Source organism: Glycine max, chromosome 6, assembly GCF_000004515.6.
Source record: "Glycine max cultivar Williams 82 chromosome 6, Glycine_max_v4.0, whole genome shotgun sequence".
In the NCBI taxonomy this organism is placed as follows: Eukaryota; Viridiplantae; Streptophyta; class Magnoliopsida; order Fabales; family Fabaceae; genus Glycine; species Glycine max.
Genome location: NC_038242.2, coordinates 13338109 through 13357015, shown reverse-complemented (window position 1 = coordinate 13357015; position 18907 = coordinate 13338109). Strand labels below are relative to the sequence as shown.

The 18907-nt window shown below is 36.2% G+C and overlaps 2 protein-coding genes across 2 annotated transcripts; both read left to right on the top strand.

Annotated features, from left to right (window-relative positions):
- The first annotated feature begins 1920 nt into the window (after positions 1 to 1920).
- On the top strand, positions 1921 to 9172 carry LOC100793074 (chaperone protein ClpD, chloroplastic). The gene is made up of 12 exons (XM_003526860.5): positions 1921 to 3199; positions 3882 to 4042; positions 4133 to 4362; positions 4469 to 4577; positions 4694 to 4824; positions 6090 to 6191; positions 6282 to 6563; positions 6654 to 6748; positions 6841 to 7135; positions 7294 to 7527; positions 7725 to 7958; positions 8595 to 9172. Exons 1-12 carry the CDS (start codon positions 2517 to 2519, stop codon positions 8889 to 8891), a joined length of 2853 nt encoding a protein of 950 aa, XP_003526908.1. The 5' UTR covers positions 1921 to 2516; the 3' UTR covers positions 8892 to 9172.
- A 5571-nt stretch (positions 9173 to 14743) lies between these two features.
- LOC100784969 (protein FRIGIDA) lies at positions 14744 to 18755 on the top strand. Its single transcript, XM_003528037.5, has 3 exons — positions 14744 to 15784; positions 17573 to 17748; positions 17845 to 18755. Exons 1-3 carry the CDS (start codon positions 14917 to 14919, stop codon positions 18577 to 18579), a joined length of 1779 nt encoding a protein of 592 aa, XP_003528085.1. The 5' UTR covers positions 14744 to 14916; the 3' UTR covers positions 18580 to 18755.
- Positions 18756 to 18907: the final 152 nt, after the last annotated feature.

Here is an 18907-nt window from a genome sequence, read left to right as displayed (position 1 = left end):
ATTTATAAAAAGATTTAACATATTTAAAGTAATCATTTAAAATTTTTTATTTTAAGCCTCATTTATTGTTGAACAGGCATGTGTGTGGGATAGCGGTCATTGGTAGTTAGCAAAAAGTTACAACTTCAAGTTCAAGCCTGCCATCATTTTAACCAAAAAAAAGTCTGTAGAAATTGTTCTGTGCAAGTGATGTAGTGAAACTTCTGGTCTAGGAGAGATGCACCTTCCATTGGTTGGCATAGCTTGGTCTGTCAATCTCATAATTTTGGAAGTTCAGCAGCCAGGGGCAATAAATTTCCAATGCATAGTAAAAAAGCTGATGGACCTCAAAAAGGACCCTCGAGTGAAGAATTTATTGCTTCATATTAGCAATTATGAACACAAGAATATTTTAACTTTATCTCCAATTGAAAATAACGATTGTCCAAAAGCTCAAAACACATTTTGACATAATATAATTCTGCTTTTGGTTTGCCTTCATTAAATATGAATCTAGAGATAGGCATGCTACAATATGTAGGCTGTGAGGGAGGCAATGACTGATCCTACAGAGTGAGAGAGGGAGAAACATGCCAAAGAAATGAGGGAAGAACTCTTGAAGAGGAAGAAAATGGAGGTTTAAAGAGAAGGTCTATTTTTTGTATAACCAGGAAGCACTCAACGAATTCCCTCCCACCAGGTCGGCCGGCCTATTAGGATAAAGTGATACCTCCCTTCGCGACTCAATTTTCAAGCTGGTGATTGAACCTCAATCTTTGGTTAAAAACTTAAAGGACATAAGTTTGGAACCACTTGTACGGTTGTACCAACCACTTTTGGTTGCTGAGATACCCTAGAGTCAGATTGATTTGTCCCAGAGCAGTTGATTTGAATACCAGCAAGAAGTTTTATATGTAGCATAACTAACAGAAACAGAAAACATACCAGCCTAATCACCAATAGTAACTAATTGGATTAACTAACTAATATAACCGTGATAGAATTAATTGCAGATATCTAAAGCAATTGATGTAGGCATTGTCGTTAACCTCCTGTCTGGAACAGATTGACTTATACTGATTGGTAGCAGAAAGTGGTATTTTTTTACCTCTTGCTGTTCACTCCATTTTAGGCATGGATGATGACTATTAATTACCGGTTTTTAGACTCACATCACAATCTGGGTTGTTCCATGTCCCCAGCTACCTCCACATGGCTTTGTTAAACTTACTCTTGAGGGCACGTGTTTGCATCATTACTACCAGTACTAATGCTGAGCTGGCTGCTATCAAGCAAGGCTTGTTCATTGCACAGATTATCCTCAAATATCTCATAGCTTTTTGGCTTATAGTGTCAGTGTAGATCTTGCTATAGGCTAAAAGAAATTCACTTTGAGAAGTTCATCTACAGCAAGATTGTCAAACATACTAAATACTGGAAGGAAGTGTGAAAATGAACCCATTTTTTCGTACGGTAGACACCGTGTGGAAATGCCCCGATGGGTCATCATGGGGCATATATATTATTGGTTGTTGGAAAATGTCCGTTTTAGTTAGGATAGAGCACGTGTCTTTTTTGGATCCCTACATTCTCGGAACGTTTTCTGTGATTTCAAAATGTTTAAAAAAGATTCTCAGAACTCTTTCAAACCTGCACTTAACCGCGGAAAAGTCTACCTCTTAACTTGTGAACTTATATTATGGTTGTAACTTGTAACCCCTCCTAGGATGGTAAAAATTGGCGTTCTTTTGGCTCAAGAGAGGAAATAGACTATGATGTTGACTTAAGAAATGATCCCATAATCGGCCAAAATAACATGTTCAGTATAACCCAATAGTTATCATAGATCATCGTCAAAAGAAAAAATCATCATTGAGAAGTGAACTACGTAAGTAATTGATTAAATGATCATAAAAGTTGGTATGTCTTAATTAAGTCCCAACTAGTACTGAACCTTAGCATTAATGGCTTAATGGTAGCATAAGCGAACTTGCTTCATTTATTTATTTTTTGGGTAGATTCATTACCCCTTTCATAATGGCCCAAGATATTTTAGTTCATCATTATTGTGATTAATTAGAAGTACTAGTATTTGTAAAAAAAAAAGGTTGGCGGCTATAGAAGAAAGTGGTTGCGTTGCGGGAAGTCGAGGTACGCTGACCTTTTGGCGTTGCTTTCTGGATTGATCAAAGCATTAGCAATTAGCAGTTTCCCAAGTAAGAAAGAAAGCAAGAAAAAGTTGGCTTTCTTTTGCTCTCGGTGACGTGTCCGCCATTCTCACTCCATACCTTCCTTCCCCGTTCTTCTTTCTTCTTCTAAATCCAAAAACGAAAGAAAAACTTCAATTTAAAATCCCACAAAAATTAAGTTAAATAAATAAACAAAAAAGGTTCCTTTTCTTAGTCATCAACGAAACCCCCGTGATCTTCGCGCCTCACTGCTTCTTAACATTCATTATTCACACGTAACAGCCTCAACCTCAACCTCCAAACTCACTTCATTTTTGGCCGCAAAAAACCCAAATCACCCTCTCAACGATGCAAGTTTCATCCTCATGGTTCGGAACAATAGTACTTTCCAACCGCTACTCACGCAACCGCTCCCTCCCTCTGGAACCGTGTTCCACCACAACCACATCATCGGTTTCTGCTACCTCGTACCCTCCTCTATTCACGCGCCCCTATAGTTCTCTTTCGTTTCTCGTCTCTCAAAGAAAAGGCTTCACCCTCACCTCGCTGTCACCGATCAGAACAAATAAGAAGAGAAGAAGAGCGTCGTTGAGGGTTTCCGCGGTGTTCGAGAGGTTCACCGAGAGAGCTATAAAGGCCATAGTTTTGTCGCAGAGGGAAGCCAAAGCGCTCGGAAGCGAATTAGTTTACACGCAGCATCTTCTTCTGGGGCTCATAGCCGAGGAGGATCGTTCCTCCGATGGGTTTCTCGCGTCTGGTGTCACCGTCGAGAAGGCGCGTGAGGTTGTGCGCAGCGTCTGGCTTCGGAATGGCTCCGCACGTGCCGGCTCTGGTGCCGCACGTGCTGGGGTTGATGATGACGGTAGCAAAGCGAGTGCCACGCAGGTTCCGTTTTCTGTTAACGCGAAGCGCGTGTTTGAGGCTGCGTTTGAGTATTCCAAGTCTCTGGGACACAAGTTCGTTGGCCCCGAACATATTACCGTTGGTTTGGTCAAAGTAGATGATGGAAGTGTTAGTAGGGTCCTTTACAGGTACTATAATAACAATTCCCTCCCAACCTTGGATTTTATTGTTCTAATATTTTAAATTGTGGTCGCTGTTGTAATTTTGTGGCAATTCTTGATATTGTAGAAAACTGTGAACAAATACAACTTATGTGACTATGGTCGCAAATCACGATTCAGTCACAGTGATGAATTGTAGTCATTACTCGTGAGATTTTATTCTGTGGTTATGGTTGCAGTTTTGTCAGCAATTTTTTTATATTGTAAGAAATTGTTGACAAATGTGGCTGATGCCAACAAATACAGCTTATGTGACTATGGTCACGGATCACGATGCAGTCACAGTGATGAATTGTAGTCGTTACTCGTGAGATTTTATTCTGTGGTTATGGTTGCAGTTTTGTCAGCAATTTTTTTTCTATTATAAGAAATTGTTGACAAATGTGGCGGATGTGTCTGTGATACGTGCAAGATCTATGATTAAAATTAAAAAATATGTATAACTATAATCTTTTACGGTATAAAAATAAATATGTATAATCATGATTGCGGTTGTAGTTTCATCGTGATACTTGATGTTATAGAAAATTGTAGATAAATGTGATTGATGCTATTGTAGTATGTGTAGAATCTATGATTGAAATAAAAAAAAATGTGTAACGATCAATTTTTTGCCATTGATGTTGGTAGTATACAAATATGATTTCAGATTGGGGACAAATGGAAGCCAGTTGGCATCTGTGGCATTCTCCAGACTACAAAAAGAGATTGCTAAAGATGGTAGAGAACCGAATGTGATTTCCAAGGGGGTGCCTAACAAATCGATTTCTAGAAAAGGTTCTGATGCAGGAGCCTCTGCCACAACAGGAGGTAAGAAAATCGTTTATAAGTTTGTTCATTGTTTTGCACTTTTGTGATTCAAGGCTGAGAACTGAGAAGAGTTTTTGAAATCATTGTCAGAGGAGAGTGCTCTATCACAATTTTGTGTGGATCTCACTGCCCGTGCGAGTGAAGGAAGAATTGATCCAGTTGTTGGCCGAGAAGTTGAGGTTCAGAGAATTATTCAAATTCTATGCCGAAAAACAAAAAGCAATCCCATTCTTCTTGGTGAAGCTGGAGTTGGAAAAACAGCTATTGCAGAGGGGATGGCGCTTCGCATTGCTAAGGCAGATGTTGCTCCTTTTTTATTGGTATGTTTCTGAATAACTTATTGGTGTTTCCCAACTTTTTCTTTTCTGATCTGCCCTTGTGTAATTCTGTCATTGTAATTTTACTCTCTGATTTGTGTTTCTGCAGACAAAGCGTGTGATGTCCTTGGATATAGCCCTATTAATGGCTGGAGCAAAAGAAAGAGGAGAACTAGAGGAACGGGTTACAAAATTAGTAAAAGACATAATAAAGTCAGGTGAATACATTTTAACAATAAAAAAAAGTGAAAAAGTTAGGTGAATACATACTTGGCTGGCTAGAACCTAGAAGAGGATTTTTTTTTAGCTCTCTCTGATTATTCTTGAAATGCAGGTGATGTCATTCTCTTCATTGATGAAGTTCACATACTTGTTCAGGCAGGGACAATTGGGAGAGGAAATAAGGGATCTGGCCTTGACATAGCTAATTTACTTAAACCTGCACTTGGAAGGGGTCAATTTCAGGTGATTATTGGTCATGTATTTGCATTTGCTAGTTTTTTCTATTCTAAATGACTCCTGAACATAAACACGTCTTCGGTTTGAGGGCTGGTGTAGTGTAAACAATTACTAATAACACATAAGATTAAAGTTGGAGGTCAAAATATATGGTTACTGCTTACTAGTTACTACACAGCTATCATACTTGAGATTAGTAAAATAGACATCTTCATGAAAATTTGGGAGGCTATCATACTTGTATTTAGATGCAGCTTAGATCATACTATACATTCTCTCAGATGAAAGGCCATCATGAATCATTATCATTTGGAACTAGAAGAGATATGTGTTAAATATCTTGCTTTTCATAAGTTATGGAATCCAAAGGCCACATGTACTAGAGAAATTCTTTCATTAACAAGGCAACCTATAACTGAAATGATGGAAAAGTTGTATGTTTAGTGCTTGAGTCTCTCACTCTCTCCAATTTCCATCAAGCCGGGTCTTGATATTTTTTATCTTAGGGGCAATGAGGATTAATGAATATGAACCTCTTGGAGGAGTGATTTGAACAAAGTTTAATGGACTAAAAGGTAGCGGGAATGTCAAGGAGCATGTAACTGGGCTGATTGATCAGTTTTCACATTTCCCTAATTTGTGAAGTCATCAGATAGTTAAGCTTTTTTTATCCAATGTTATACTTCGAAAACCTTTCTGATCACGAAGTTGAACTTGAGGAAACCATCAGAAAGGTTCTAATAATCAAGTTAATAAATTTTCTGACGATTGCAATTCAACACCCCCTCCCCAAATCATGTGACTTATTCTGCATCCTCTAGTCAAAACTATGGTAGATAAGGTTTTCATTGCCAGAATTTGTTATATTCAATAATGCTAAGGCTATTGAGTGCCATGGATGGGGCTGTTTCTTTGCTTGGTTGATAAGTGATTATATTCAATAACTTATTTTCGGTTAAATCTTTTGTTTCGTTGGGGTTTTCATTTGTTCTTTTTCTTGGGGCGGGGTTCATGGTAGGCAAAGAGATGCTCTCTCTGAATTTAAACTTTTTGGGTGTAACAACTGTGAAGAAAATAATTCTGCCCTTTGATGAATTTTCCTTTGTAGTTGGTTATCCATTTTATGGTGCATTTTGCATGAGCTTAAAAGTTATTATTTTTTGTATAAGATGGGATCATCACTTTTGTTCTTTGTTAAGAATTATATTACAATATGTACACACCATATCTTGTCTGGTATTCATAGTGCAATAACTTTATCTTCTTTACAGTGTATTGCATCAACCACCCTAGATGAATACAGACTTTATTTTGAGAAAGACACGGCATTGGCTCGACGGTTTCAACCTGTTTGGGTTGATGAGCCGAGTGAGGTTGTATTCCATATTCATGTCTATATCATTATATGTTAGCATTTTAATCATAGTTTGATTTCTTATTGGACTTTATGCTTTAATATATAGGATGACGCAATCAAGATACTTATGGGTCTACGTGAGAAATATGAGGCACATCACAAATGCAGATACACTGCAGAGGCTATAAAGGCTGCAGTTGATTTGTCAGCGAGATACATAGTTGATAGGTATCTACCTGATAAAGCTATTGACCTCATAGATGAAGCAGGAAGTAGAGCTTGTATTGAAGCCTTTAAGAAGAAAAAGGAGCACGAAACTGGAATCCTTTCTAAGTGCCCAGCTGATTACTGGCAAGAAATTAAAGATGTTAAGTCCATGCATGAAATGGTAATGGCATTGGTTACAGTATTTTCCTGTTGCCTGTATCAATTGCTTACAGTTTTAGTTTAAGATGACATTTCTTTCCCACTGGTTCAGGAGAACAAGCTTAAATACTATGGCGCTTCTAGCATTGACGATACCAATGAACTCATACTGGACTCATATTTATCTTCTACAACCACCGATAATGAGTATGTTATTTGACCCCATAATCAGAGGGCATTCATTTGTATGTATCTGGATTTGATTTCTGAGCGGCTAACACATTATATTTTCTCTTTAGACCTATAGAAGTTGGGCCAGAAGATATAGCAGCAGTTGCTTCCCTCTGGTCAGGAATTCCTGTACAGAAGCTCACAGCTGATCAAAGAATTCTTCTGTTAGATCTTGAGAATCAACTTCGGAAGCGTGTGATTGGACAAGAGGAGGCTGTTGCTGCCATTTCTAGAGCTGTGAAGAGATCCCGGGTTGGCCTAAAGGATCCTGATAGACCCATAGCTGCTATGTTATTCTGTGGCCCAACCGGTGTTGGGAAAACAGAACTCGCAAAATCTTTGGCGGCGTGTTACTTTGGATCGGTAAGGCTTGACACACTATATGTTTTAGCAATCATAGTTAGAGATGATTTTGTTGTTGTTTTTCTTCTTTTTAATGATCTGCAGTGGTTACATTGTGATCAGCACATGTCACAATTGTTCATCTTTTAATATTTAGCCTTTCATGTTAACTGATTCAGGAGGCAGCCATGGTACGATTAGACATGAGCGAATATATGGAACGGCATACAGTGAGCAAATTGATAGGATCTCCCCCAGGTTATGTTGGTTATGGAGAGGGTGGCGTTTTAACAGAAGCAATTAGAAGAAAACCATTCACACTGTTATTGTTGGATGAAATAGAAAAAGCTCATCCAGATATATTCAACATTCTTCTTCAAATTTTAGAAGATGGTCAACTTACTGATTCTCAGGTTTGTGAATGCGGATGTGAACCTTAATAATCTACTAGGACTGTCATCAGAAACTTTTTCCTTGAATTTCATTTCTTCCCTTTGTGCTTCTTTGCCAAGTAAAAGTGAATACTTGTGTCAATGTAATCTGGACTTTTTACTTTTACTACTGGTGTCCTAAATTTTCTGTTTAATGTTTGAAAACCTGGCTCTAACAGGGTCGGAGAGTTTCATTTAAAAATGCATTGGTGGTGATGACTTCAAATGTGGGGTCTAGTGCCATTGCTAAGGGTCGACACAACTCCATAGGTTTCTTGATTCCAGATGATAAAACAACATCATACAATGGCTTGAAATCGATGGTAATTGAAGAACTGAGGTCATATTTTCGTCCAGAATTGCTCAACAGGATAGATGAAGTGGTAGTGTTTCAACCCCTTGAAAAGTCACAGGTTCGTGAAGTTTTGGTTATGATTAATAGCTCACTGGTAATATTAATAGTCACTTGGTAGGCTCTTAGTATATCATTTCAGTCGTGTTTGTTAGCAATAATTTTGATTTTCTTTACAGAAACTAAATATTCAAGCACGCCTAGCAGCTTATTCTTTCTGAACTATGATGACTTAGAAAATCTAGATTATGATTAGAGGGTCGTATAGTAGTGAATAGTTAAGCTAAGATTTTAAGGGAGTATCAAATAGTTCTTGAATAACAATGACCAGTTTAATGTTATGGATCTATCAGTGTGATCTCTGAATATGACAATCCCTGAATTTGGAACATATAAATTTAGTCCTTGACTTTACTGTACATAAGTTAATTTGGCCTCTAATACTACAGATTAAGTTGAATCAAATTGATAATGTTTGCCAAATTTAGGGACTACTGATTGGTTCTGTAATGTCAAGGACTAAATTAATTGTCAATAAATTGACTTACACTTGTAAAAGTTAGAGGATAAATTTTCTTTCCAATTATTAAATTAACTGATATTTATAATTTTAAGGAATAATGTAGAGTGTTACTCAAGTTTAAAATAATCTATGTTGTTCATTTTGTTGGTGTTATTGATGTTATTTTTACTACAGTTGCTCCAAATATTGGATTTGCTACTGCAAGACATGAAGAAACGGGTATTGTCCCTAGGAGTCCATGTAAAGGTGTCTGAAGCAGTCAAGAACCTTGTGTGCCAGCAAGGCTATAACCCAACATATGGTGCTCGCCCTCTGAGAAGGGCAATTACATCACTAATAGAAGATCCATTGAGTGAGGCATTCCTTTATGGAGAGTGCAAGCAAGGAGACACTGTCCTCATTGATTTGGATGCTAATGGAAACCCCTTTGTTACGAATCAGCTTGATCAGATTGTTAACTTATCTGACTGACACAAGGTCATGCCTGTAATTAATTATTGTACATAAGCAGTAGTATGATAGGTTATACACATGATGGGAAATGTTTTGTCTCTTTGGTAGCATAGGTTAGTTGATTCTTATGTAAAGAGAAAGCATACCACATCAACCAACGAGCTTCTTGATGGCTCATGAGATGTCGAATTTATTAAATGTGGCAACACGTTATTCGATGTAAAACTTTTGTCCACAAACTTTGTATTCAAACTATTAAATTCATTTATGAAAATAACCATACACATACTTTTAGTTGACTAACTCCTCGTAATCAAACTCTCTCTCTTTCTTTCTTTCTTGGTGAATGGGAGGGGCAAAGCCCCAAGGAAACAACTAGAAGCTGTGCTGAAGTATCACTGAACTTGCATCCGCTAAAACATAGTTTGAAATAAAATGAGGAACATCCTCAAAAATCCTAAACTGCCTATCTAAGGATAAACCCAAATTAGGAAGCCCATCAGCAACTTGGTTTCCTTCCGTGAGAGTATGACGCCACTAAAAAATACCTCCCTGGAAGGCAAAATGCTTAATATCTCTAACCAAACTGTAGCAAGGATTGTGAGAAGGGTAATGCTTACTCAACAACGAGATGACTTCTCTTTCTTTTACTTGTTTTTTAATCGGGCGTCTTAAACACATTTTAGTAAATACATGTAATTATTTTAAAAAGTAAATATTTAAATTGTGCTTTTTCCATTATATAAACTAAATAATTTTTCATTATATAATAAATAATTATAATCATAAAATATTCATATTAGATTTGACGTGTAGAATACACAGATTAAAATACAATTAAAGGAAATAAAAACTTCAAATCCATCTATATAAGAGCAAAGGTGCAATTTTTGGTCTCCCTATTTTCATGAATCCATAATTTTTGTTCTCCTAAAAAAATAGACATTGAGTCTCCATGTTTTTGAAAATAGAGAATTTTGGTTGGAATGTCAATTTAAGTGCATTGGCAATTAACCTTAATGTTCACCTTTGTTGACATGTGATTGCTTTGTATTGGTTGAGGGTTAGGTGTCTTGTAAATAATTAATTAAATTTAAAAACTAAAAAATTGAACAAATGAAAAATCAACTAACCTAAATTGTACATCAATAACTACACAGAGACTAAAAGAGACACATTAACCCTAACATTTGGAAAATTCCCAAATCCAATTTGTGTCTTCATTGAGAAAGATGTGTGAGGCTTAAAGCTTTCATTCCTCTACTAATTGATGACATGCATAGGAAGACTTAATTGATCCTGAGCAATTGTTGGTGATTTTTTGTGTGATCAAGTGTAATCAAGTTTTAAAATAAGAACAGGACTTGCGTCCAAATCGTATCTCAAAGGACTATTGGATATTGAGGCAATTAGGATGAAGAAACTAAGGTTTTCTAAAATTATTTCTTAATTGTTTGTATTTGAATGGGTAAAAGAACAAGCCTAAGAGTAAAAAGCAAATAAAAGAGAATAGTTGAAGAAACAATTAAAGTATTGTTGTGAGAATTAATGGTTTGACAACCAGGGTTGGACTTGGTTTTCCCCTTCTTCAATGTAATTATCCCAATTAATCTAGTATGTAATTTATCCTCAATTCACAATTATATTTTAACCCTAATGTATTAGGCGAAAGAGTAAGTTATTTAAATTAATTTTCAATGTCTTGACTAATCAATCTAAATAACTAGCATAACATTTAAGAATTAAAGGAGACTAATTGATCTTGACTTATGTTTAGAATCTATCCCAATTAAGTACTCTTTTTAGTTCGAGAATCAAACGAATGTTTGTCGACTAAACTATTGATTCCTAATATCAAATAATATGTGATCAATCTAAAACAAGTGTTAAGATAATAATCATAATAATAATAATAATAAGAAATCTAGATAATTGTATTAAAAGAGAGTATTACATAAAATTAGGTTCAACCTATCCAACCTCAATAGATGAGGAGATAAGTGGTTCATAGCTTGATTACAATTGCAAGGATCAAACATGCAAATGTGTCATGAATCAAAGTTAAAATCCCTAAGAATAGTTCTCTCTCTCTCTCTCTTTCCAAAAGTCATTGTCTGAAATGCACTAGAATTCCCCTATTCATTATAACTCTACTCTTTTTATAAGATGATATGGGCCTGATCCTATCGTGACCTCCTCGCTTAAGCGTGAGTTGCATCTTGCTTAAGCGAGACCTTTTGATTTCAAAAATTACAACTACAGATCTCCTCGCTTAAGCGCACAAAATGTCGCACTTAAGCAAGGTCTTCATGACCTTCCTTTGACTTGATTATCTCACTTAAGCACCTTGAGGCTTGGGCTTAAACGAGTACCTCCAATGAATTCAAGGTTGTTCACTGACTTAACACACTTAAGCACATAGCATGTCACACTTAAGTGAACTTGACTTTATCATTCATCTCACTAAAGCATTCAGGAAGGCTCGGTTGAGTGAGGCATGTCAGTGACTCCTCCATTTGTTTTTGAGTTGGCTTGCTTAAGCGTACAACAAGCCACTCTTAAGTGACCAGAGCTCTACTTGTGTTGCTGACTTAATTCTCTGTAAAAACTTCCTCAAAAACATCAAAAGTCCTAAAACTAACAATCTAAAGATCCTAAGTGATAATTCTTATCTCATCCTAATTTTTTAGTTAAAACAATGTCCAGTGTATCAAATATGCTTGATAGTCGCCTCAAATTATGTGTGAAATTAAAGCATATTTAGCAATTATCAACAATCTTGTCTTAGATCGATGGCTAGCAACTTCAGTTATTGCGGGCGTGAGGCTTATGCAGCTGACATGGGAAGCAAACATCAAGAACAAATCTACGATTGCAAATTAGATTCTATACACCTTTAAAGGAATTCTTTTCTCATTCGGGGAGTTTGATTATAAGTGGTCCAGGGTTGTGGTTTGTATTGTGTGTGGTGTAGGGTTAGAGTATTTTAATAGTGAAAGTCACGGGTTTGGGAGTTTTTTTATGCATATGTAGTGTATTGTTAGTGTCCTTTTTGTGCAGTAGTCCATTTGTTTGAATTTCTTTTGTGGTTTTGAATTCAATGCATGTTAAGGTTTTGTGTTCATATTTAGGGTTATTATTTCTGAAATATTACAAGTAAGGCATCAAAGTTTAATAAATAACAAGAAGTCTCTACAATGACCTAATTTGGGAAAAAAGTTATTTTTTTGTTTTGGTTGAAGTTAGTTGGTATTTGTTTATTGCCTTGTTTCATCCAATTATGGCTATTGTTATGTGATGTGGATAAGGACTATAGTGCATATATTTTGGACATATTTACTATGTTATCATGCCAGTTGTAGTGTTATTAACTACACGCAACCGTGGTTATTGTCTCATTTAATTTCAAGCCTACTGAAGTGCAAAAAGTTAGGGTATGAATATACCATTAAGGAATGTTCATTTATGAGCATTTTACCTTGTATGTGAAGGGTACAAGTGAAGAACAAGAATGGTGTTAGGGTGTGAATGAGATGTCATATATTGACATCACAAAGCTACTTGATAGTATAGGTTACAAACATTTTAAACGCTTTCAGTACTGACATCCAAGTTCTGCACTCAATCGCAGTTTGAAGCCCTCAAACAATGATAGTGATATATTGCAACTTGATGTAGATTGTAAAGGGTATGAAGTGGTCGACATATATGTGGAGCATCTTAGCAATATTCTAGTATTTGATGATAGTCTAGCAAATGGAAGAGGAAAAGACTTTCGTCAAACAAAAAATATTAAGTTGTTGTCATTGATGATTATGAAAGTGAAAATAATGAGGTGAATGTTCGAGGTAAGGGTGACAAAGATGATGAGGTACAAGTTGGGGTCAAGGTGCCATTAGAGGGTATGGGCAACGTGCAAGATGGGGGTATCGACCGAGTACATATTGAGGTGCTGATGTACTATGTGGAGGGGCCCGTAAAAAATTTTGAAAATCTCATTGCCATTTCCTTGCTCCCAAACCACGAAAGGGTATCAGGAATCTAAACTTTCATGTCCTTCTCTTCTCTCCTATGCAACTTCTTCACTCTCAAACATACCTTAAATGAGTGAAGCTTTTATTTCCTTTAACAATATTTACTCTGTGTATTGTACATATAAAATCTAACATGAATATTTTATGATTATAATTAATGAAAAAAAATAATAATCCCGATCTTCAGGATCATAATCCCCATCTTTTACTATCTTTACCATTTATGAGCCCTAGCAAGTAACCACTAACCAGGAGAGGCTCGACCATAACCATACATATGTTCAGGGATAAATATGTATGCCCAAGATTCAATCTATCATGATATCAATTTTAGTAAAGAGTTATTCTTAATTTTATTATCATATTTATTATTTTATTAAATTGTTAAACAAGTCCTTAATTAAAATTAGAGACTGATTATCATGATAGAAATTATGATGATGAGAAACAAGTCTTTTATAGTTTTAGTCTAAATTATTCTTAATCATGGGATTATTCTGAACATGACATCCATAATCCAGGTAGATCAATATATATGTAATAATTTTTATGGGATAAAGATTAATAAATTTCATTTATTAAATTACATATATAAATGATGTATATGTAGATGTCATCACTGAACTAACTTAATTAAGAATTCCTAATAGTTAATATTACATTGATATGTCAATAGGAAATTCTCAAGAAGAAATATAATAGTTTTCTTTAACCTGATATTATCATAGTAATTAACAAATTATTTGTTATATTTTAATTTCGAACACCCAATGTCTTAGGCTACTAGTTGAATGAATATTGGATATGATTAAATACTTATAAAATTAATGATTAATTAATAAAGAATCCATTAACTCTAGGTAATGAGTTTGAGTTCAATGATGAAATTAAGACCTTGACCAGGGGAATTGAACGAAAGAAAATAGTTTCTTAAGTCGTTCATTAATGAAATATAATGTGTTAACTTATTGGGTAAAACATGTTACTATTTTGAGACTTCGTCATTGAGAGCTACTAAATGCCATTGTTCCGAGACTTATGGAGACTCGATTCCCCGTAAAGCATTCTTCCCTGGGCAAGACTAACCAGTAGGGTGAAAGAAAGAATCATGTAGTTCACCATCTAGAGAAGTTGATTTCCTTGTCTTTGACGATGGAGATTGAGTTTCTCATTCGAGCTCCCCCCGCTTGAAAACTTCATCTTTATGACATACTTGCCTTGCCCACCATTACAAGCAAGCCCTGCTCATGCTCTTTGTAGTCGTTTCCAGAGAAAGAATTGATTGACGAGTCTCTGGATTAACTCCACCCCCCTTACTAACGGACTCTAGTGACTTTGAAACTTTCAATTTTCTTCATAGACGTTAAGAAGTGTTGTTAGACGTTTACCTTGATTAGTAAATTAATTATGATTAATTACTACTTGTTTAGTATTGAACCTACTTGATTACACATAAACAAGGGGTTCAATCTTTACAAAAAAATTATTTGATAATTAAATTAGAGAATTTAATTTAATCAAATAAATATTTTAATAAAATATTATTATATTTTTTGTTAGCATAAAAGATATAATTAATATAAACAAAGAGTATTATTTTATAGATGTGTAAGTTATCCATAAAATAAGAATAAAATTTTATTGTTACATATCAATAATATCAGCATCAGAACATGTGATTATTTATTGTACAAATAAGTTTTTTAAGATAAAAAGATATAAAACAGTTTTTATTTTTTAAATATGAACAGATATGAAATTATTTTAAATAAAATCTTTAAAAAAAATCAAAATTATATCTCTATAATATTATAAATGTAATCCTAGAAAGGTTTAAACCTGAAAAAAAAAAAAAGAGTAAAAAAGGGTTTGCTCTTAGCGGCCTTTGTCATCAACGTGACCAGATCACATTCCTGTTGTCACCGGAAAAACCTGAATTTCTCTCTCTTCGGCACAAGGTCTAGGTTTTTCACTTTCTTCCTCCATTCTCGTTCCGTCACAACCCAACCATGGAAACCCCCGAAAACGCCGCATACTGTTCGTCGTGGCTGCCGCCGGAAGACGAAAACGACAGTGGCGCCAAATTGGCAAAATCGGTGAACAAACTCAACGACCTCGCCGTTGCGATACAAGCCTTCAATAACAGGTACGAAGAATTGCAGAAACACCTCGAATTCATCGAACAAGCCATTGACACGAGGACCAAGGAGCTCCGAGCACTAGGCTACAATTCTACTCAAGGAACCGCCGAAAACGGCGTCGTTCAATCAGATTCAAATCCGAAGCCAGAAGAAGCCAAGGCGGTAGAGAAAGAGAAAGAAAAGGTAAAAGAAGAAGAAAAAGAAAAAGAAGACGAGCTTATTACGCTTTGCAAAACGATGAATAGCCGAGGCCTGCGTAAATACGTGTTAACGCGTCTATCCGAAACGGCGTCGCTTCGGGAACAGGTACCCGTTGCGCTGAGGAGCGCGGCGAAGCCCTCAAGGCTGGTGTTTGAATGCATTGGGAGGTTTTTCCTTCAGGGGAGCAAAGCTTACACGAAGAACTCGCCGATGGTTCCCGCAAGGCAGGTTTCGGTGCTGGTTTTGGAGCACTACTTGCTCTCTGGCTGCGTTGGGAATGAGAAGGACGTGGAGGCTTCATTGAAGAGGGAGGCGGATTCCGCCGCGGTTGCGTGGAGGAAGAGGATGTTTGTTGAAGGGGGTTTGCTGAAGGCAGCTGAGGTTGATGCCAGGGGTTTGATTCTCTTCGTCGCCGGCTTCGGGATTCCCAGTGTTTTCAAGGATGAGGATATATACAACTTGGTTTGTGTCAGCAATGGCAGAGAATTCTCCGATGCCCTGCTCCAGTCTCAGCCCCTGCTTAAGAGGGTTTCAGGTATATATATGCATTGTATAATGCAATAGTCATAGTGATGATGGGTATGCATAAGAGTTTTATTTACACTTTACATTTGTGCTGTTAAAATTTTAAAAAACTTTTGGTAATGATAAAGAATGGAATGGTTTTACTTCCATCATTGTATAGTTTGTTCGGATTAGATTTATAGCATGTTTTGGGGTAGCGGTGAATTAGATTTACACAGTGATTTTGAGGTAGCCACCATGTTTTTAAAGGATATCTAAACATGCTATTAATTTTCCCGGAATCAAATTCAATTCCACGTTGAAAGACAAAGCAACAAATAGTTGCTTCCACTTTTCCAATTCTGGTAGCTATCCAAACACACTAGTAGTCAATAACACTGCTATAAACAAAGTAGTCAATATCTGTGGTGTTTCCATTAGGGGTTAAATTGTAAACAAGGTGAGGTAATGCATTTGTTTTTACATGAAAGTAAACTGTTTTCTTTGTTGAGACTTGAGTGGCAAGGAAGTGTAGATGGAATCTATAGGGCATGGAACCCTTGAGGGTAATGTAAGCGCTTTAACTTCTTCCATTGAATGATGCTCAAAGTGGGTGAAAGTTTTATGTACCATGTGACGCTGTCAGGTGTATACTACCCCAACAAGTGTGTAGAAATTCTGTGATGAATGTCATTATTCAGTTCTTTGTGATGCTGATGAGTCAAAGGCTTTTTATTTGTGATGTTTAATGTTTTAAAGGCATTTCATATATGACTTCTTCCTTCTTTGGACATAAAACAAATATTTTTGAATGCACATCTGTTCCCTTTGAGTTCAGTACAAATTTTGTCTATAAGTTGCACACCCCAAACCATTTGTAACTGTAAGTTTGCAACCATGTCTTTTTAATTTTAAAAATCAATTGGTCTGCGGATCTATGTTTACAGTGTGCTCATGTAATTTAGGCGGTTTGGAATGTAGTCAATGGCTTAATTCAAAGTTTTACAATTGTAAGACTGAAATAGAATGTTTCATCTTATCTTGTGGACACCCCCCCGCCCCCCCAAAAAAAATGCCTTTAATGTTCTGGGTGGAAGTGACATTTCATATTCTGATTAGGTTGTGACAATAAAGTTTTTGCTACATTACTCTTAGTTAATTTGTCCTAAGCTATTAACTAGTGAACCCACCCCATGTTTGTAATAAGGAAAGTCAATCCAGCGAAGAACATTTGTACTATTACTGATCATTATCACACTGGTGGATGTTCAACTTTATGTCACATAAGTTTTGCAACTTATATTTAGTTACCGTCTGGATTAGCTTTGTATTTTCACACACAAAAAAAAAAAACTCCTCTCCTGAATCCTATTCACTACATATTTTTCTCAGTTTTTCTATTTTCCTTCTGATAGTTTAAGAACATTGTTCACTAGTATTTAGCATCTTATACTTTGGCATGCAATTTTCAATTGTTTAGGATACCTGGTTGCCATGTGGCATTGACATTGGCCTGTGTGTTGCTTTAGGATGTGTCTGTTGAATGGTTAAAAAATCAACAATTATAAAAAATCTCTACCCTGTGAAACCTTTCCACCCTTGTATCATAAAATTGCATTGAAAAGAAATGTTCACCCTTTACCAATCAACAATTATAAAAAATCAAAGCCTTTTCATCAACTCTAATTTCATTTCCCTCCTAATTTTCCTGCTTCTCAATCAGGCATGCTGACCTTAACGTTTATAATGAATATGTTGTTGCTTTCTCATACTCTGAAAAGGTTTTCTCTATCTCATTTATTATTTATATTGGCCACAGATGTTGCAGATGGGATGATGAAAAAGGGCATGGCCGTTAAAGCTGTTGATTTGGCTTATACCTTTGGGTTTGAAGAGAAATATTCTCCTCAGACAGCTCTGACTTCATTTCTGCAGAAGTCTGAAGAAACTTGGAAGAAAGCCAAACAAGACGCACGTGATTTTCCTAGTGCACTGGTATGTTTTAGCTTGTTAGCCAATATATGTTAACATTGAGTAATGTTTTTTTCGTTATGAATATTAGCATTGCTGATATTTGTTGATCTTTCACAGAAGGTAGCACATGAAAAATATTTGGCTGCTTTGCAATCTGTAGTTAAATGTTTGGAAGGTCACAAGATTGACCCTGTAAAATTTCTGCCTGGGTGGCAACTTAAGAATAAGATTACCAACTTGGAGAAAGATATTAGTGATACCAATAAAAAAATTGATGAGAAGTCAATGCTCAAGAGAAAAGTGGATAAAAACAATTCATCTAACAAGATGAAGATTCCAGAGGCTAAACGAGCAAGGTTCACCGGGAAAGATGCATCTGTGCTATCACCTTCACTTGCTACCTTGCAAGAGCAAAGGATTTTTAGTCGCATGGATGGCAATAGCTCATATGATGGTTCATTGTCGGCACATTTGCTGGATGGTAGATCCTATGGCAATTACCCGAATAATTATCTCACTGCAGCATCTGCTTCGGATTCTTTGGCTGAAAAATATCTTGGAAGTGCAGTGGCAAGTGGGGCTAATATGCTTGGAGGAGCTATGGGTGGTTCATTTTCTGGGTATCAGGGGGATATGTATAGATATCATGGAATTGGGGAAGGGGCATTGTCTCATGATAGGTCAGTTGGACAGAGTTTTGTGGGACAATCTGCATCAACATTGAATAATTTGTATGGGAAAACATCCACAGAAGGTTTTGCAGGTGTGCCAGAGCACCTCTCTGTTGGTGCTTCTAGTCGCAGTGGAGGTTCTGATTTATATGGCTTTGCTGATGCTGTTTTTGATATGTAGTCATTCCAGGGAAGCAGTTCTCCTAATTATTGGTGTTTGATCAGCTGGGAAGCATGTGTTTTGATCATCCTCAACAATTTTTTACCTGCCCATGGGAATGCAGAATTGTATGATGTTAAATTTTATTTCTCAACATGCATTAATATTTATAGGGATAGCCATAGGATTGAATATCATCTACATGGCTTTGCTAGCATATTTGCCTCACCTCCCTAAAAATGTTCACGCTTGGGCGGCTTCTACATTTTTATTTGGATAACTCCCGAAAAACCACTCAGCCAAAAGGTTCACAGTCGAGCCTGTTTGGTTAATATTTTAAGTTTTGAAA